General features: G+C 42.6%; 1 protein-coding gene across 1 annotated transcript in view; it reads right to left on the reverse strand.

Annotated features, from left to right (window-relative positions):
- The window catches only part of LOC126210122 (protein crooked neck), an 86,442-nt gene extending 72,114 nt beyond the window's left edge, over positions 1–14,328 (reverse strand). Inside the window, exons 1-5 of the mRNA XM_049939266.1 lie at positions 14,203–14,328; positions 13,978–14,067; positions 13,736–13,890; positions 13,150–13,352; positions 1,628–1,796 (exon numbers count right to left, since the gene is read on the reverse strand). Coding sequence (XP_049795223.1) covers positions 1,628–1,796; positions 13,150–13,352; positions 13,736–13,890; positions 13,978–14,067; positions 14,203–14,241 — 656 coding nt within the window. The 5' untranslated portion in view covers positions 14,242–14,328. The remainder of the gene's footprint in view (positions 1–1,627; positions 1,797–13,149; positions 13,353–13,735; positions 13,891–13,977; positions 14,068–14,202) is intronic.
- Positions 14,329–19,820: the final 5,492 nt, after the last annotated feature.

A 19,820-nucleotide genomic window follows, 5' to 3' on the forward strand; every position in this document is an offset into this window, starting at 1 on the left:
TGCCTTTTCTGATGAAAGAGTTCACATTTTTAAAATTTGTTTTATTCTGCAAGCCACAGCATGGTACGTAGTGAAGTGTAAATCATATTACTATTACTTGCCTACTTTCCAGTTTTTTAGGAAGGAAATAACTTTAGAAACTTCCTGGCAGATTAAAACTGTGTGCCCGACCGAGACTCGAACTCGGGACCTTTGCCTTTCGCGGGCAAGTGCTCTACCAACTGAGCTACCGAAGCACGACTCACGGCCGGTACTCACAGCTTTACTTCTGCCAGTACCTCGTCTCCTACCTTCCAAACTTTACAGAAGCTCTCCTGCGAGAGCTTCTGTAAAGTTTGGAAGGTAGGAGACAAGGTACTGGCAGAAGTAAAGCTGTGAGTACCGGCCGTGAGTCGTGCTTCGGTAGCTCAGTTGGTAGAGCACTTGCCCGCGAAAGGCAAAGGTCCCGAGTTCGAGTCTCGGTCGGGCACACAGTTTTAATCTGCCAGGAAGTTTCATATCAGCGCACACTCCGCTGCAGAGTGAAAATCTCATTCTAATAACTTTAGAGTTTAACATCCTGTCGACAATGCGGTCAGTAGACAAGGATCACAAGCTCGGGTTACAAAGGTATTGGGAAGGAAATCAGCTGTGGCCTTTTCAAAGAAACAGCACTTGCCTGGAGCAATTTAGGGAAACCACGGAAAACCTAAACCTGGATTGCAGGACAGGTATTTGAAATGTCATCCTCCGGTATGCGAGTCCAGTGTGCTCAACAGTGACACCTCTTTCGGTCAGTTTTAGTATGAGGGTACTATTAGAAAAGAAAAATATTCTGCGTATTTCCTCACTCAGGGAAAAGCAGCTAGAGATGATGAGAACTTGATTAACCAGTTAAATGCCTCAGAAACAAAGCTGCAATATGAAAGAAGTGTATTTCAGATGAACAGGTACACCTCATCTTAATAAATTCTTACTATTGGCAGTTTCTAAAAATTTTAGTAAGTTTTAGTCAACAAGTCCAGCATGCAGAATGGACAGAAATGCATTCCAACTCCAGTCGACAAATTACTATTTGCCCACAATAAGAAAACTGTTCTTACTGGTGCTGTCAGTTGCAGAGAAAACTGGTGTTAACAAGAATATACTGTATTTATTTGTCTCTCAGTACTGTCAACATTTCCACGAGTGTCACCTCTGCTTTCGTATGAACAGGGAACATGGGTGATGGGGTCAGCACTGAGGGAAGGAGTCTGTGCAATTCTCCGCTTACACTCTCCCCCCGTGGCAGTCCTAATGCAGGGACAGGGCACACTTTCTGCCATTCCTGACAGCCACCACACAAAAGGTCTTATTATTGTGACCAAACAGTAAATTATACAAGAGCAGCTCGTATTTATGTAGTATTTCTAGCTTGAAGAGAAAAGTGTGTATCTAACAAGCAGCACTATCTTTAACTGAGTAACTGTGGGTTGACACAACTGCTCTGAAATCACTTTTATTCAATTTTCAAAGTTTCTAATAATGTCTTTTTAATAAATGCTACACCTAAGGAATTCTAGTAGATACTGTGCTATGCTTTCATTGTTAACCACAGAGGTAAAATGTCATATTCTGCAAGAAATTCAGCCTAGCTGTCTCTTCTTACCTCGCATATTTAATCCAATTTCTGATTTCTGCATGCACATAGACAAATCGCTCATATATCCCTCTTGCGCGATCTATCTCCTTGTACCGCAGTTCAAACTTTATATAAGTGAGCCATGCCTGTTCATCAGGTTCCCATTCCATCCACCTTTCGAATACAAGTCTTGCACCTGTAGTCAGAAAGAAAACTGCATTACTCACACACATACACACATGAGTTTGATCAGTTGTATCAAGTTTTTCTGATAAAAGTAGTAAAAGGTTTATACATAAAAAAAGCTGTATGTATCATATAGGATGTGTGTGATCTGATTAATCTTTGTTGACTGTCATTATTTCATTACAGTACTGAAACAAGCAAATCTTTAGTATATAAGGCAGGTATGGTCGTGTACATGATTCCAACAAATTCTCCCATGAACTTCAATATTAAAATTTTTATTGTTCAGAATGCAACAGACACTTGCCTAATGACAATGGTATTAATAGATTGTGTAAAAAGAATGTATTTAAGGAAATATTCAAATTTTTTAATGTTCAAAAATCATGTGCGCTTGAAAATTTAATCCCGCTAATAAGTATTTGTTTTAGGATTGGCATACGTCATTTGAAAGTCCAGATTCTCTTCAATGCAAAGAATATCTTGTATGTTATTTCTAAATTTTAAAATTCAGTAAATATCACTACTCAAAAACTCATTCAATTTTAGAAAATAAATCTTTCAAAATCTTTTTCTAATAGTTCTATTTTTTCTGTTTCTAAAAATGTACACCTTTACTTTTAAAAAACCACTAGTTAGTTAATAAGATATCATGACTATAAAACTGGACTGCTAGAAAAATCTTGCCAAGCTTTGCTAGGTAACTGTTTGCCTACAAATCAATTCCAAACTATAGGTCACATTAATGCCTTTTTAACAACATACAGTTGATAATTGAATGAACTAACTCTACCGCAAGACGTGTATAAAAATTATCTATTATCCTCACCTTCTGTGCTACCTTCCTATGCAGGTCTTTAAGCAGGCACAGTCAGTCTCTGCTACGGTTTCAATGAGAAATTTTCTGTAGAACTAGTCTCTGTTAAAATGTCATCAAATAAAACTGAAATAAGCAATGGGCATAAATATGGGACTGAACCAGCGTATCTGCACACAAACATCCCAGATCCGAGGTCTCAAGGGGACATTATTACCAACAGTTAGATGCTTTATTAAAATTAACAGTAGCTTTTTTAAGATAAGTAAGGGAAAAAGGTAATTACAAGACACACACACACACACACACACACACACACACTCTCTCTCTCTCTCTCTCTCTCTCTCTCTCTCTCTCTCTCTCTCTCTACATGGTGCCAGCTGAACTAATAATGCCAATGCTAGTTTTTGGCAGATGGACTGGTTGTGGTGAGGGCAGTGTGAGGTGGGTGGGTAGAGGGAGAAGGAGGTGGCACGCACAAAGAGCGACAGTAGATGAATGGCTAGCAGCTGTGACAGAGGTGGGTGGCCAGTTTTTCACCTAGGCACCTAGGAATGCAGGAGGGAGGGGTTGCAGGTACATAATATGGTATGACTGAAGTGGCCAGAGGGAAGCAGTGCACAGTGAACGTGACATGGAGACGTGAATTTGGAGAGGGTGACAGAACAGAGAAAGGGGAAACTGTTGGGTGGAGGATGCAGGGACAGGGGGTTACCTGAGATAGAGGCCAGGATGATAACGGGTTGGTGGGTTGGTTTCGGATATAAAGGGACCAAACTACTGGGTCATCAGTTCCTTTTCCTGATGCAAGCAATGGTAAAATTGGGGAAAATGTACACCACAAGGAAAAGCAGAAGAAGATATTAAAACCTTAGAGCATATGGTCTGGGCTGGATGATCACAATAACAAAAGAGCATGAGCGAGCTACTCTGCAACACATTAACATGTGCACCCCAAAAAGACAAGGTGAGATGGACACATGTAGGGAAAAGATGACCACCAAGACAAACAAATGCAAAGAAAGTGCGACATAGTTAAAATGGACCGAGGGTGACAACCTCAGAGAGAAGGCTAAATTCCCACCCTTAGATGGTATGATAAAAACTCCCCTCTTGAACAACACGTAAAACTAAATCTGCTGTTGAGTTATTGTCGCCCAACACCAAAGGTGGGGTGCTGGAAAGGTTAAAAGTCCGCCACAGAGTGGCTAAAATTGGGCAGTCCAGCAAGATGTGAACAATAGTTATATGTGAGCCACAGTGCCACCAAGGTGCGTCCTCACAACGGAGGATGAAGCCATGTGTTAGCTACGCATGGCCAATAAGGAGCTGGCAGAGAACCACAGAGTCCCTGCAAGAGGCCGGCATGGAGGTCTTCCACACATTCGTAGTCTCCTTAAGGGGCATGCAGTTTGTTGTGCATACTGAGATTCTGCCATTTCGTCTATCAAAGCTGAAAAACCTTGTGACGTAATACTGATCGCAGGTCAGTTACAGGGATGCCGATCTCCAGAAGTGGTTTCTGTGTAGCCTGTTTCCTAGCCTGTTGGCACGTTCATTTCCTGGGATTCCGACGTGGCCTGGGGTCCACACAAACACCACGGAACGACTGGACCATTCCAGGGCATAGATGGACTCCTGGATGGTCACTACCAGTGGATGGCGGGGGTAGCACTGGTTGATAGCTTGTAGGCTGCTCAAGGAGTCAGTACAGAGAAGAAACTACTCGCCAGGGCATGAACAGATGTGCTCAAGAGCACGAGATATGGCCGCCAGCTCTTCAGTGAAAACACTGCAGCCATCTGTTCAATAAGTCTTCCATGAACATATGTGAAGCCAACATGACCATCAGCTGTCAAGCCATCAGTGTAAACCACTTCATGGTCGCGGCACATGTCAAGAATCGAGAGGAAGTGACAGCAGAGAGCTGCGGCGTTAACCAAGTCCTTAGGACCCTGTCAAAGGTCCAAGCGGAGCTACGGACTAGGTGTACACCATGGAGGTGTACATGAATGGACTCTAGAACAGATGGTAAAGGCAAGGATTCCACTTCAGATAGAAGAGATTGGACGTGAACCACAACCTTAAGCCCTGACCTGGACCTCCAATGTGGGAGATGAACAGCCATGTGTGGGAAAAGGAGGTGGTAATTTGGATGCTCAGGAGAACTATGAATGGGTGCAGTGTAGCTGGCGAGCAGTTGTGCACGCCAAACCTTCAATGGAGGGACTCCGGTGTCCATCAGGACGCTGGTCACCAGACTCGTCCTAAAAGCTCCTGTTGCCAGTCAAACGCCACAGTGGTGCACTGGGTCAAGCAAACGCAATGCTGAGGGCACCGCCGAACCATAAACCAGACTCCCATAGTCAAGGCTCTGTAGAACTACAGCAGCATAGAGCGATCTGCACCACAGTTGGTGTTGCTCAGGCAGCGGAGGGCACTGAGGTGCCACGAGCACTTCTGCTTCAGCTGACAAAGATTAGGAAGCCATGTCAATCGGGCGTCTAAAACCAGTCCTAAGAATCGATATGTCTCCACTACAGTGAGTGGATTGTCATTAAGGTAAAGTTCTGGTTCCAGATGATCGGTACGACACCAAGACTTCACAGCTGAAAACTGGACGCCATGGGCTAGAGCCCATGACTGCACCTTGGAGATGGCTCCCTGTGGGTGCCACTTGGCAACACCAGTACTGGAGGAGCAGTACAAACTGCAGAAGTCGTCTGCATACAGAGAAGGTGAGACCGAAGGCCTAAAAATAGAGATACACTCAATATAGAGCCCTGCAGGACCCCATTCTCCTGGATATGGGGTGAACTACGGGAGGCACCAACTTGGACACAGAAAGTACAGAGCGAGAGGAAATTTTTGATAAAAATTGGGAGCGAGCCCTGGAGACCCCAATAATATAATGTAGCAAGGATATTATGTCACCAGGTTGTGTCGTAAGCTTCTCGTAAATCAAAAAAGACGGCAACCAGGTGTTGGCGTCTGGAAAAGCATGTTTGAATCGCAGACTCGAGGCAAACTAGATTATCAATGGTAGAGCGACCCTGGTGGAAACCGCCCTGGCATGGAGCCAGTAGGCCACGTGACTCCAGGACCCAACACAATCGCCGACTTACCATACATTCTAATAGCTTACAAAGAATGTTGGTGAGGCTGATGGGTCGACAGCTATCCAGATCAAGCAGGTTTTTACTAGGTTTGAGCACTGGAATGAACGGTCTCTCTCGCCACTGCCATGGAAAGGCACCATCGCACCAAATCCGGTTGAAGATGATGAAGAGATGTCACTTGCAGTTGGGCGAGAAATGTTTGATTATCTGACTGTGGATCCAATCTGGCCCAGGAGCTGTGTCAGAGCAATGAAAGACACTGAGGAGCTCCCACTCTGTAAATGGAGCATTATAGGGTTCACTGTGACATACAGTGAACAAAAGGGCTTTCCTTTCCACCTGCCATGTGAGGGTGTGAAATGCTGCGGGATAATTCTCTGACATGGAGGCTCAGCAAATTGCTTGGCAATTGCATTTGTGTCAGCAGATAGCACACCATTTCAGCAACCACCAAGGTATTGACTTTCACCAGGGGCACCCTAAAGAACAAGGGATCATGTTTCATGCCGCAGAAACGATCATTCTAGGGACCTGCTCAACTAGCACATAGATGTTACCATGAGGGGGAGATTCAACGGTGACAGCAGAAGTGAAAGCTTCCCAGTCTGCCTTGTTTAAAGCCCATCTTGATAGACGTCCGGAGGAATTGCGCTGGGGGAGGACAAGAAGATGGGAAAGTGGTCACTACCACACAAGTCATTGTGGGCTCTCCAGTGGACAGATGGGAGAAGTCCTGGGCTGCAGAGGGATAAATCAATGGCCAAGTAAGTACCATGAGCCACACTGAAATGTATGGGGGCCCCAGTATTTAACAGGCAGAGGTCGAGTTGAGACAGGAATGTTTCGGCATCTCTACCTTGGCCAGTAAGCACAGTGCCACCCCACAAGGAGTTATGGGTGTTAAAATCTCCCATAAGTAGGAAAGGTTTAGGAAGATGATGATTCAGTGCAGCCAACGCGTTTAGGGGTACTGCACCATCTGCAGGAAGATATATGTTGCAGACAGTTATTTCCTGCATCATCCTTATCCTGACAGCCACAGCTTCAAGAGGGGTTCGAAGGGGCACAGGTTCACTGCATCCCATTGTGGATGAGGCATTAGTGAGATCCAGGTCCTCAGGGGACGCTGAAATCTCTACCTCACCCACAGGTGCAGAATTGGTAGGGAGTGTTGGGGCCACCGGAGGGTCCTTTTTGGCTTCTCTGTTCGCTTGCCCTCTCATTTCTCATTAGGGGGTTGCTGGGAGGACTTCTCTGAAGTAGCTTCAGGCACAGAGGAAGACCGGGAAGCTCTTTGTCCAGCAACTTTTGGCTCCTTAGCCACTGGCGAGAGTCTGCTGTGGCATTAGTGGAGACCTTGGGAGAGAGGATCCCAAAGGACCCCTTCGGCGAGAGGAGCCGGAGGAGGCTGTTGCTTCTCCAGCTAGAGGGACGGCACCGATGTCCCCTGCAAATTTTTTTTTTTTTTTTGGGGTGGGGGCGCGGGGGAGGGGGGAGGCTTGCTGCCGAAGTAGGTACTTTGGAGGCAACGGAAGGAGATTTTCGCTCTACCACCAAGGGGGCAGATGTATTCTGGAGGCCCGGAGGGGCCACTGTTCATGGCACAGAATGTGGTGCAACCGGTACTTGTGATGGCAGTGGTAATGTAGCTGTAGCGTACGTGGACATCAACCGAACAGGGTGTAATCATTCAAATTTACGATAGCCTCTTGTTACGTCAAACGGTCCAGAGTCTTGTACTCCATGATTTTCCGCTCCTTTTGGAGTACTGTGCAGTATGGTGAGCAGGGGAAGAGCTGCTCTCCACAGTTGATACAATTGGGAGGAGGCGCACAGGGAGTATCTAGATGCAGTGGATGTCCGCAGTCTTGACATGTGGCGTTGGAAGTGCAGCGGAAAGACGTGCCCGATTTTCCAGAACTTAAAAGCGCCACATGGGGGAGAGACATATGGTTTAACGTCACAGCAGTAAACCAACACCTTGACTTATTCAGACAATGAATCACCCTTAAAGGCCATGATGAAGGCACCGGTAGCAACACTGTTGTCTTTGGGTCCCCTGTAAACGCGACGGATGAAATGAACACCCCACAGTTTTGGATTGGCGCGGAGCTCGTCGTCAGACTGCAAGAGGAGGTCATGATGAAAAATAATCCCCTGCACCATGTTGAGGCTTTTATGGGGAGTACAGAAAAAGGAATATCACCCAGTCGCTCACAAGCGAGTAACACCCGGGATTGGGCTGGAGATGCTGTCTGAATCAAGACTGCACCACTTCTCATCTTGGACAGCGCTGTCACTTCTCTGACCTTATGCTCAAGATGTTCAACAAAAAATTGAGGCTTCACAGGTAGAAAGGAGTCCCCGTCCATTCTGCTCCAGACTAAATACCGAGGCGAATATGGCTCTCTTCTTTCTTTAGTCCTACGTTCCTCCCATGGTATAGCGAGGGAGGGAAACGATTTAGGGTCATATCTGTCAGCACTATACTCAATCTTGACCTTCTTAGAGGCTGCTGGCACCTTATGGTCACCAAAAAGAGATGACTTAGTCCCCTTCATTGCGGGTCATCTGCCCTGATGCCAACCACTACAATCAGGGGCTCTCCCCATGGGCGCCTCCCAGCCACAGCACAGGCCACCTGGCATGATGGCTGTTGCTGGGAGTCCTGACACCCCAGGAAGACAGGCATCTACTCCTTGCCATACGTGGGGAGTTTACATCTCAGGCATCAGCAGTGTGATCCCTGTGTTGTCAGGGGGCTACCACCAAATGCGTGCATGACGGCCCCACCACAACGGACTGGCTACCGTGCTTGATATTGGCCGCAGAGAAATCCAATACTATCATGGGGCAAAAGAGCACAGTAGACAATGGAACAAGACGACATACCCTGAAAAAGTGTCCTCGCCCAAATAGTTGAATTTCAGGTGGAGGTGCGAAGCCATGACAAGAGGTTCAGCAAATCAATTTTAAGGGCAGTATGGATAATCGTGTAAGGCGTCCTTCCCCATATAGCCAGCACTTCTGTAGAATTTGGAAAGTGGCAGGTCAAACCAGAAAATGGGATCCGAACTTATAGGGCTGAAAAGTGTGAACTCCTTTTAGTTGCCTTTTACAACTGGCAGGGATACCTTGGGCCTATTCTAACCCCCAGACCCGCAGGGGGAGATGATAATGGGAGCGGAGGATGTGTTGAAAGGGTAACTCCAATCTGCATACTTCAGAAAAGCTAGTGTTGGCTAAAAGATTCTGAATGTGAAGCGGCCTTTGAAATTGAGCAGATTATGTACAGCTTCATGTTGTTTCACTGGATGGTCAGCTTTGTTCTTAACAACAGTTTGGCAGTGGCTCCTCATCCACAGGTGGACAGCTGATTGCAGTGTTTGGAATATGGTTGGTATATGACATGGTTGCTTTCACAGACCTGTGACAGAATTAGAGTACGAAGTGATGGATGAATGGAGTGGGCAGGTCTTGCACCTTTATCTGCCACAGGGTTGTGATACCTGTAGTGACAGGGTGGGAATGAGAGTGACATACGGATGGACTATGATATTGTGGAGATTGGGTGGGCGACAGAACAACACAGACAGGTGGGAACGATCTCAGATAGGATGGTCCTCATTTCGAGGCAGGAGAGAGAGAATCAAATCCACAGCAAAGGATATAATTCAGTTGTTCCAGTCCAGGATGTTACTGGGTGACGTGAGGGTGTTCCTTTGTAGCCGATTCTTGGGGGTAGTGTGAGGACTGGGGGTATGTGAGATATGGCACAGGAAATCAATTTGTGGACTAGGTTCAGAAGTTATTGCCTGTCGGTGAAGGCCTCTGTGAGGCCTGCAGCGTACTGGGCAAGGGAGTTCTCATCACTGCAGATACATCTTCCATGGGTGGCTAGGCTGTATGGTAAGCATTTTTTGGTTTGGAAGGGATGGTAGCTGTCGAAATGCAGGTACTGCTGGTAGTTACTCGGTTTAATGTGGTCAGAGGTGTGGATAGAACTATCAAAGAGATTGAAATTAGTGAGTGTTAAGGAAGGTGGCACATTAGGTAGCGGAGGACCAGGTGAAGATGATGGAAGATGAGGTGTTGAGGTTGTGAAGGAATAGGGCAACTTGGTTCTGAGTCCAGATCACAAAGATATTATCAATGAACCTGAACCACAGCTGGAGTTGGGAGTTTTGGGAGTCTAAGGAGGTTTCCTCTAGATAGGCCATAAACTGTTTGGCAGTGGGTCAGGATATAGTTGGTAAAATGTATAAGGGATGAGGTAGTGGGTTTGGAGCCTGAAGGATGTTGGGAAAGGTGGCATTCGATAGTGGCAAGCCCATGGGCATGAGCAATGTTGGCGTACAATAACAAGTAGGGATCCAGGAAGCGAAGGAGTGGGGATGACGAAAAGTTAGTGAAGGAAGTGGCTAGTATCTTGATGTGGGAGGTTAGGTTTCAAACAATTGATTGGGGGTGTTGGTCAGCAATGGAGGAAATTCTTTAGTGGGAATACAACAGCTAGCTACAATGAAACATTCAGGGTTATTGCATTTGTGGGTTTTTGGGGAGCACATAGCGGGGTGAGAGGGAGATGGACTCAGGTGAAAGGCTCTGGGAAGGTCCTATGGATTCCTGTAAGGATTGAAGGTTATGTTGCACTTCCATGATAGAATTACTTTGACAGAGCTTGTAGGTGGAGGAGTCAAAATTGTGGCAGATGCCTTATGTCAGATAGTCACAACAACTCATCTTGACATTGGTGCAAACTTTGTCTGCAAGGAGGATGATTATGCCTCGATCTGTTTTCACATTGTATATGATTGTCCTTTCTTCTGCTGAAAGGAAAGGGCCTAGGAAAGGATGGAAATGCTGAGGATTTCCTGGAAGCTGGCTATTGTCCATTTCTTAATGATTGACCCCTGACTTGGAGCACATTTCTGGTCACATTGCATGACAAACATCAATGTGTTATACCTCACCAGAATCATGGGAATGTCTACTTCTATTTGGCATACGAATATTACACTTTAGTTGAAAAGGGGGCAGCATACGCGATAATATTTAAGAGAATGTGTGCTTTTCTGACCATTTTTTGGTGAGTGTCAAATTTGAGGATACATAGAAGTCAATGACAATTACGAGAAAAAGTTCTTTTGCACAGTTTAGAGATAAAACCATACTCAACTTCGAGACGAATTGTCGTTCCTTTCCAATTAGCTGTTTTGTCCTAATAACTGTGGGTGCAGATTGCTGCAATTTGCCTAATGGTGATACTTTTTTACAAGACAAAAAGCACAAATGCAAGCTCTGTTGCTGCCTTTCACAGCTATTATGTTTTTGTGCACTTAAATCTACATCTTTAATTTATTTGCTTTGGCATTTCTCTGCGCTGTATGCTCGTATCTTTATGTTGCCAGACCTCTGTACAGTGCTTCCACTTTACTGCTCATTGCTGCAGTGTTTACATTGCGGCTTCCTATCAGACAGGAAACAATCATGCTCGTTTTTGTGTAACATGATTAGTCATCTTGTACTTGTATGAAACCATGCATCATTTACAGAGTTGGGAAAACTCTACTGTGATCAGTGTGCATGCTTACTTCGAGGCCAAAAAAGAACACGGTGAAATAAGTTCCGTATCACAGCCAGTAAAGAGAACTTCTGAAGTCTCTATTAGTGAAAGTACAAAGTAGAGTGAAGCAAAATTACAGTGAAGCAAATTTCAGGAGAATATACAAAAATTTCATGTCTTATTAATAAATAAATAAATAAATAAATAAATAAGAGGAGAGAGAGAGTGTGTGTTCTGGCAGGCGACAGAAGTTTGGACGAGTTTATACAGGGAGTCACAAGAAGAAAAATTCATAACTTTTATGTGGAAAAGCAGTTTCCAACAGTGGCAGCTGTGAAGGAAAAGTTGAAGGTTGAAGTGGATGATTTTCCCAATATGAGTGAAACAACCTTTGGGCGTGCTATTTGAAAATTGGGTTGCAGATACAAAATGTTCAATGAAAAACCTGTGCTGATGAAAAATAATCAGGTAGCAAGAAAAGAGAAGAATTTTTGTGGAAAATAAGACATGTCCACAACACTGGATGGCCTATGTATTACACTGATGAGAGGTGGTGTGGTGTGAATTATTCCAGAATGTTTGGTTGGCAGGAATAAAAAATGCCTTATGCACCGGAAAATGGATATGATTATCACAGACCAACTGTTCAAGAGTGGAATGGCTGGGAAGGAAAAATTCAAACACCGTCTGGTTCTAGAAAAAGGATTATAATGGGCCCACATTGGGAATGAAGATCGGTTCAGGCAAAATGCTGGCTTATATTTTACTGGGCAAAAGGAGGTGCACCCATCACACTGAAATGAATGCCACAACTACAAAGAGTGGTTTAGGAGTGCTGTCGAAAAATTACCAAACAGATCTGTGATTGTTTTATATCAGGCTCCATATCACACAATGATAAATTCTACATCACAAAATCCATCTACAAAATGGAGAAAGGATTCTATTATTGAATTGCTGGAAAGCAGTAATATAGAGCTTCCATATAATGCCATATCATATGAGGAATTTACTAAAGCTGACCAACTGGAACATATGCGACTGCACTTCAGGGAGCAGGAATACCTTCTGGAAAGCATATTGCGACCAGTGGACAAGGAAATTAAACTTCTGTGGTTGCCTGTAGGGCACTGCGAACTGAATGCCATTGAACTTATATCGGCATCTGTCAAAAACAAGGTAGCAATGGAGAACAAGAATTTTAAAATAAATGGTACTTTACAGTTGTGTCACTTTGCTTTGGAATGTGTTTCTCAAAGTGCCTGAAGGAACTCGGCGAGTCACATACACAAACACAAAAACAATTATATAGAAAGAGTCCACCATCTTGACACAGCAATAGAAACATAGCTGATCCACGTAGACGAGTAGATGACTGCAATAGCAGCAGCGAGACCTCAGCTGGCAGCAAAAGTGATTAAGATAGATTTTATTTCAGTCATCATTCTTTAGTGCAAAACTGATTCGAGTAAACTGACTTTTCCATTTACTGTTGAAATGTGCTATACAAATTGTGAGCTGCTTGGATATCGAGCATTTATTTGGAATTTTCCATATTATTTCTCTCTACTTGCAACAAAAATTGAAAGCAGCAATGCTGTCCAGGAATGAAGCTATGAAGTTGCCATTCTTCTCTGATGAACAGGCACTTATGGTACTTTACAACACTGGTGGCATGCTGATGTGGAAAGTACACTCCATCACAACTTCACATATATTGCAGCTACTACAACAATTGCTTTATGAACTCTTAACTAAAAAACACAAAATTCTATGAAGACAGTAGTATACTGCCAATTTTTCATGACTAGAAAAAAAAAAGCCGTTCTCATAGATTTCTAAAACATGCACACACACGTACCCGCAATGTTTCCCAGCATTTCTTCCATATATGTGTATTTGTACCAAAACTGATTGGCACGAGGTAGTATAGTGACTGCTCTGTCCCAGAGATTGCGTGCATGGTTTACTTGTCTGTTCCGCATTTCCATTTCGGTATACTTCAACCAAAGGGTAATGTTGCGATGATCTACATCCAATGCACGTTCGTAAATGGAGCGTGCTCTGAAAACAAACATTTGTGTGTCTATCAGGATATGAGAGAACAAGTATATTCAAAGTCTTAGAATAATTACTTCGGAGAAGTGTAAAGTAGGCTAATATAAAACTCACATTACAATATATATTTCTACAGACATGTTCATAGGTATTCAAAATTGATACCCACTAATGAAAACTATTTCTTGCAACAATGATGTAATTCACTTGAATGCTGTAGATTAGCATCTAGCATAAAGGCACAAAACATACACGTTGGAAAGAAGCTGTTGAGGGCAGGAAACAGAAGGTATTTTTTTTAAATTGTTCTCTGTAAAGAATGTCCTGAGTCACATTTCACTAACACATGCAACAAACAGGTTGTTTCCTGAAGATAACGACATTGGTACCTTTGGATTTCCTTCTGACTTTCTTCCCATTGTGCGTATTTTATCCAGTTGCTGATAACTGTCCTGTTCTTTCTTAGGCTGTCTTCAAAACCTCTTCGCTTCCTATGCTGGTAATCAGCTAATTCTTCTGGATCAGAGATTTTTTGTTTTGGAGGCTAAGGAAAGAAATTAATGGTTTGTTATTAATACGCACACAGTACAAAATACCATTTGTCATAATTCAAATTTCGCTGTCGACGTACCGGCGGTAGTATCTCAAGATCCCTTTCCTTCGCTTCACGCAGAAGTTGTTCTGCTGTAATCTGGATTTCTGCTGGTGCTTTATTTTTTACCTGAAACAGCAAAGCGCATGCTGAACATCAAACAAGTATGTAAACATTGGTTAAACAACTTAAATACCAGACGGCAAATGTTCAGTTTCTCAAATTTACTTTCAAGTAATTCAAAAACAGATCGAAAACACTCACTTTTGCCACTTTGGGCATTTTCTGTGGTTTGGTTTCCATGTTTTTCTCCGTGGCCTACAATACACAAATATCCCCCACAACACTACTCAAGTACTCACTGTCAACAATCTCATAGATTCTACACCTGTATGCCTGCAAGTCAGAGATCACTGCTGTAAGTAGTAGCTAGCTGTCAGAGAGTATTAAAGAAGTTTCAAAGATATGACAACATATACCAAAGCTACAGATACCATCAAGGTCGATTTATTTAATACAGTTGAATATGTGCAATGTTGTTTAGAATAATGTTATGGTTACAGCCAGCGTGAAATTAACTATTCTCGAATGTCAAGACCCACTAAAATCTGTATGTTGATATAAACAATAACCAACGTATTATTTGCACTTCGCACATATTATGTGGATCTGCTGGGAAGGGATGTCACTTCGCTCTCAAGTTGTACTATACGTGGATCTTCCACATATTTTACTATCTTTTCGATAATATTCGACACAGAGCATGCTAATACTGATTTGCGTCTCCACATGGTGTGGAGACAAATTGGTCTGCACGTCACAGCACATGCAACAGGGTGCATAAGTTACTGCAAATGAGCTTCTAATGGCGCCCAAGTCGAAACTGGCCAATAGCACTCCAAATAAATGACAAATTTACAGCTATGATGAACTATGTTTTCTTTTATCCTAGACTTCTTTCCTCATCTATTGGTTGGTTGGTTGTTTGGGGAAGGAGACCAGACAGCGTGGTCATCGGAGTAGGGAAGGATGGGGAAGGAAGTCGGCCGTGCCCTTTCAGAGGAACCATCCCGGCATTTGCCTGGAGTGATTTAGGGAAATCACGGAAAACCTAAATCAGGATGGCCGAACGCGGGATTGAACAGTCGTCCTCCCGAATGCGAGTCCAGTGTCTAACCACTGCGCCACCTCGCTCGGTCCCTCATCTATTGTTTTTAGTACTATTCACCGCATCCTTCACTTGACCAGTAGTTCTTTAACTTGTGATAACATTGATTTTAAACTAATTTTTATATTACACGTTACCTGAACAAATTGTGTGTAAATCAAGTAACATTGTAGAACAGCGACCAACCATATGAGACAGAGCAGCTCTTACGATACCGACCTCATATTCGGGACGACGTTCTTCCGTCCAGCAATCCTGATTCAGATTTTCGTGACTCACTTAGGCAAATGCCAGGATGGATCTTTCATCAAGGCCACGGTCGATCACCTGTCGTATTCTCATAGACCACTATCCTGTTCTCATAGACCACCTGTCCCATCCTCAGAAAGTGTTTCACTTGAATGTATTTTGTGTGTTTTATATTTTGAGGTATTGATCAGCGTTGTGTTACCTTGACAATCCCTATAAAATTGTGAGATAATCCTTGGCTGAATAAGGAGAAATAAATAAAGTTAAGGTATTCTAATTTTTTCTCACCTGTATTTCCACAATACAGGTTTAACTTCCACACAGTGTTGTGCTCTAAATGCACTCTTTCAGAAACTGGTTTCTCAGTGCTATATAAATATTTGATACAACATGGATTCCTTGTTTCCCTCAGCTCTTCTTGTCTTTGGTCATCATGTGTTTTACTTTTTAGATTACAGGATTCTTTAACTTCTTCTTTGTCATTGTGAGCTTTAATGTTTTACTGCTCAGGATTACCTTCGATTAATTTCAGCATGTGTTTTGTCTAAAGTACGTAACTGTCCACCTCATACTTAAATTACGTCTATAAGGCAGTGACGTCCGCTACACTTAACATTGGTGTCTATTTCTATGCACTTTTAATTCCCTTACAAAATTTTCTTTTGTTGTAGATCTACAAAACGATCCACAAACCAGTACTATAAAGCTATCCTGATTTTTTTTCTATTAACAAGGTCAAGTCAGATTTTCTTCATCCAGCATCTCTATTTTCTACCTGTTGTTTGGTCTAGGCCTCCAATAGAACCCAAGATAGGAACCCCTGAAAAATCACATTTTTGCGCGGCAGCTTTTTGGAACACACTGGTACTGTGCACAACGAAACATGATGGCACCAGTATCGTGCAAGGTAACAATATGTTCCAATATGCCGTGCACGAAAGCACGATTTTCCAGGCGGTCATATCTCTGGTTCTATTGATACTCAGAAAGATAAAGGGTCAAGTGTATGGATAGCCCTTTGTATACTTATCGGAAGAAGTGGCATAGTGTAGCTATCTTACAGTAGCTACAGTATCAAAATTTAAACATCACACATTACCTTCAGACCAGGAAAATTGAGCAAATCTTTTGGTTCTTTTGGATTTGGTGCGGTCTAGGATGGGCTTTTGGTGGCATATAAAATAATATTTTGTTCATGGGTGGTTGCTCGGAAAAATCTTGATTTTTGGTTATGAAAAGTATCTTTTGTGCACATGGCCCCTTCTGTCATTTCTACTCATGGCAAATCTTCGAAATTTTTTACCATATGTTCTTGAGATGATGTTCTCCGCGAACCTCCAAACGTTTTGCAATATCGTAATCTGTTACTGTGATCCAGAGGTTCAAAGCTACTGTCCTTACACACATAAAATATGTAGCTACGTAATATCCCATCTGAGGCGTAAATGTAGTTTTAAATGACGTAATGAAGACATGGCAAAGATTCTTGGGTCATCACTAGGGTTCTTAGTCGACCAAACTATGTTTTTAGTCAGCTTTTTTTCATCAATAAAATTTTTTGACGCACTGTCAGTGTATAATGGGCACTTTACAACTATACAACCTAAGTGGTACCGTACTGCAGTGACAAAAAACGGGCTAAGAACTTAAAATTATGACAAAAATTATCGAATACTGGGAAGACTACAAATTCAGTAAAACATTTCTAATAAAATTTTTACTTTTTCAAAATACAAATTGTAAGCCTGGTGCTTTCAGTAAATTGCGATCGACGAGTGAAGCATCCCAAAAAAATGTAAATAAAACGATATGGTGTTAACCATTACTCTAATTTGTTGTTCATATGTGTCAAATTATATAAATGGGTAGATGTACATAAATAAACTGTCAAAACTTTACTGGCCTACACACTTCACATTATGAGGGATATTCAATAAGAAATGGTTCAAATGGCTCTGAGCACTATTGGTCTTATCATTTGAGGTCATCAGTCCACTAGAACATAGAACTACTTAAACCTAAATAACCTAAGGACATCACACACATCCATGCCCGAGGCAGTATTCGAACCTGCGACCGTAGAAGTCGCGCGGTTCTGGACTGAAGCACCTCAAACCGCGGCCACCAATAAGAAATACAACACCTTTTTTTCTCAGTTAATTTTGGTTGAAAAAATTGTGATATGTGGCATTCAAAATGGCATCTTTAATGGCATTGCATTCAAAGCAGAGAGCAATTATTGAGTTTCTTTTGGCAGAAAACCATGGCATTGTAGATATTCATAGGCATTTGCAGAATGATAGTAAACAGAAGCACGGTGAGTCATTGGACGAGACGTCTGTCATCATCGCAACGAGGCCGCACAATAACTGTACAATCTCCCATTTGCACAGTTGTGACTCCTGCAATGTTGGAACATGTGAACACTCTCATTCGAGGTGATCAATGGATCACAGTCAAACACTTCACAGCTCAAATGGAAGTGTGTGTTGGTAATGCTGACACACTCCTCCACCAGGTGGGATATTCAAAGGTGTTTGCCCACTGGGTTCCTTGCCGCCTAACAAAAGACCATAAAGATTAAGGAAGGACTATCTGTGTGGAGTTGCATGTGCATTTTGAGACTGATCTTCACAATTTTTTGTCGAACATCGTCACAAACTATAAAACACGGACGGGTTCATCACTTTGAACTGGAAACAAAATGTTAATCCATGGAGTGGCGCCACACCACCCCTCCTCTGAAGAAAATGTTCAAAGCCATACCCTCTGCTGATAAAGGGCACGACGACGGTCTTCTGGGACTCTCCTTCCTCCTGGTGCAATGATCGACTCTGAAGTGTATTGTGCTATCCTGAGGAAATAAAGAAACGACTTCAGTGTGTTCATCACTACAAAAATGCAAACAAACTTCTCCTTCACAATGACAATGCAAGGCCTTAAGCAAGTCTGCATACTCAAGAGGAGCTCACGAAACTTCACTGGGCTGTACTTCCTCATCCACCTTCCAGGCCAGATCTTGCACCATCTGATTTCCATCCGTTTATCCCAATGAAGGGCACGCTCCCCGGGAAGCCGTATGCAGATGATGAGGAAGTTATTGATGTACCAACACATTGGCTCCGACGTCCAACAGTAGAGTGGTACCGTGTGGGCATACAGGCCGTCCCAGTAAGGTGGTGAAAGACCCTTGCATTGAATGGAGATTATGTTGAAAAAATAGGGTTTTTTAGCCAAAAGGGTGGGAAATAGTATGGTGTATTGGAATCCTCAACAAAACGAACCTGCTTTCAGAAAAAAATGTGCTTTGTTAATTATTGAACACCTCTCATACTATGTAGTACAGTTATAAAATTATTAAGGTCTATAGTTGTGATGATTGCCCATGTTATTACATAGGTCAAACAGGCAGAGCTATAGCAGTAACGTTTAAAGAACATCTTCCAATAAAGGGCGTAGGAAGACGGGGGTCAGCCTTTGCGGAATATATGGTGCAAATGGCTCATACACCTAAACCTTTATGTGACATAGAGCTACTACATCATGACGTTATGGGCTATAGACTTGACACGCTTGAGGAACTACAAATTTATGCACACCTAATTACAGATAGAGGCAATTTACTGAACAATCAACTGTATCTAAAAAATAGGGCATACTTCGAAGGCTTACAGCCTATATTAGGTTTACAATAATTCATAATGCATGTGACCATTGCAGTTTCTGTAATAACAGAACCTTTCATGCAGATGTTCATAGGAGATTTGTTGGTCAGTTTATAAGGCTCTGTAGTAGAATGTAAAACATAGTCATGCTGGATACTGTAATTAACTTACAATAGTAAAGTGTAAAATTAATTCATAGCAAAAATGTTATCTGACACGTGCGTAATAAGAGTTTGATTCTATACGTCTCGCGCATGTGCGCCGCCCTCTGTGAGGCAGACCACGAAACCCTTGCGGTCCGCAGTCTCTAGTCACACGAAGAGGCCCATACAACGGGCTTAAAGTGAATTTGCTACAGCTTGTTTAATAGAAGTGACAAAACCGTATGGTTATGCATCAAGTTTTATAAAGTTAACTTAGGACATGGCAAACATTTAAATAATATTTTATGTAAGTACTACACTTTGCATCCTGTAGGATGACCATATCTAATATAATTTACTAGCACATTATAATATTAACTTTTTGCAGGTTCTGAAGAAGACGTTATTACTAACGTTGAAACCTGGTAAACGATAAAGTTAACCTGCAACTGTAGGCTGTATATTCTTATATAAATAATATCAGTTGCTGTCACTGCATAAAAATGTTAAAAATTATGTAATTTATAGGTACATTGTATGAGATTTCAGTTATACTAAAAAGTGGAAAACAAACAAACATTGCATAAAGCTTCTGTCGTTATTCATTTCTAACACAGGATTACACTAAAGATTCTCATACTCATAACAAAGAAAGCA

The sequence above is a fragment of the Schistocerca nitens genome, chromosome 10, assembly GCF_023898315.1.
Source record: "Schistocerca nitens isolate TAMUIC-IGC-003100 chromosome 10, iqSchNite1.1, whole genome shotgun sequence".
NCBI classification, from domain to species: Eukaryota; Metazoa; Arthropoda; class Insecta; order Orthoptera; family Acrididae; genus Schistocerca; species Schistocerca nitens.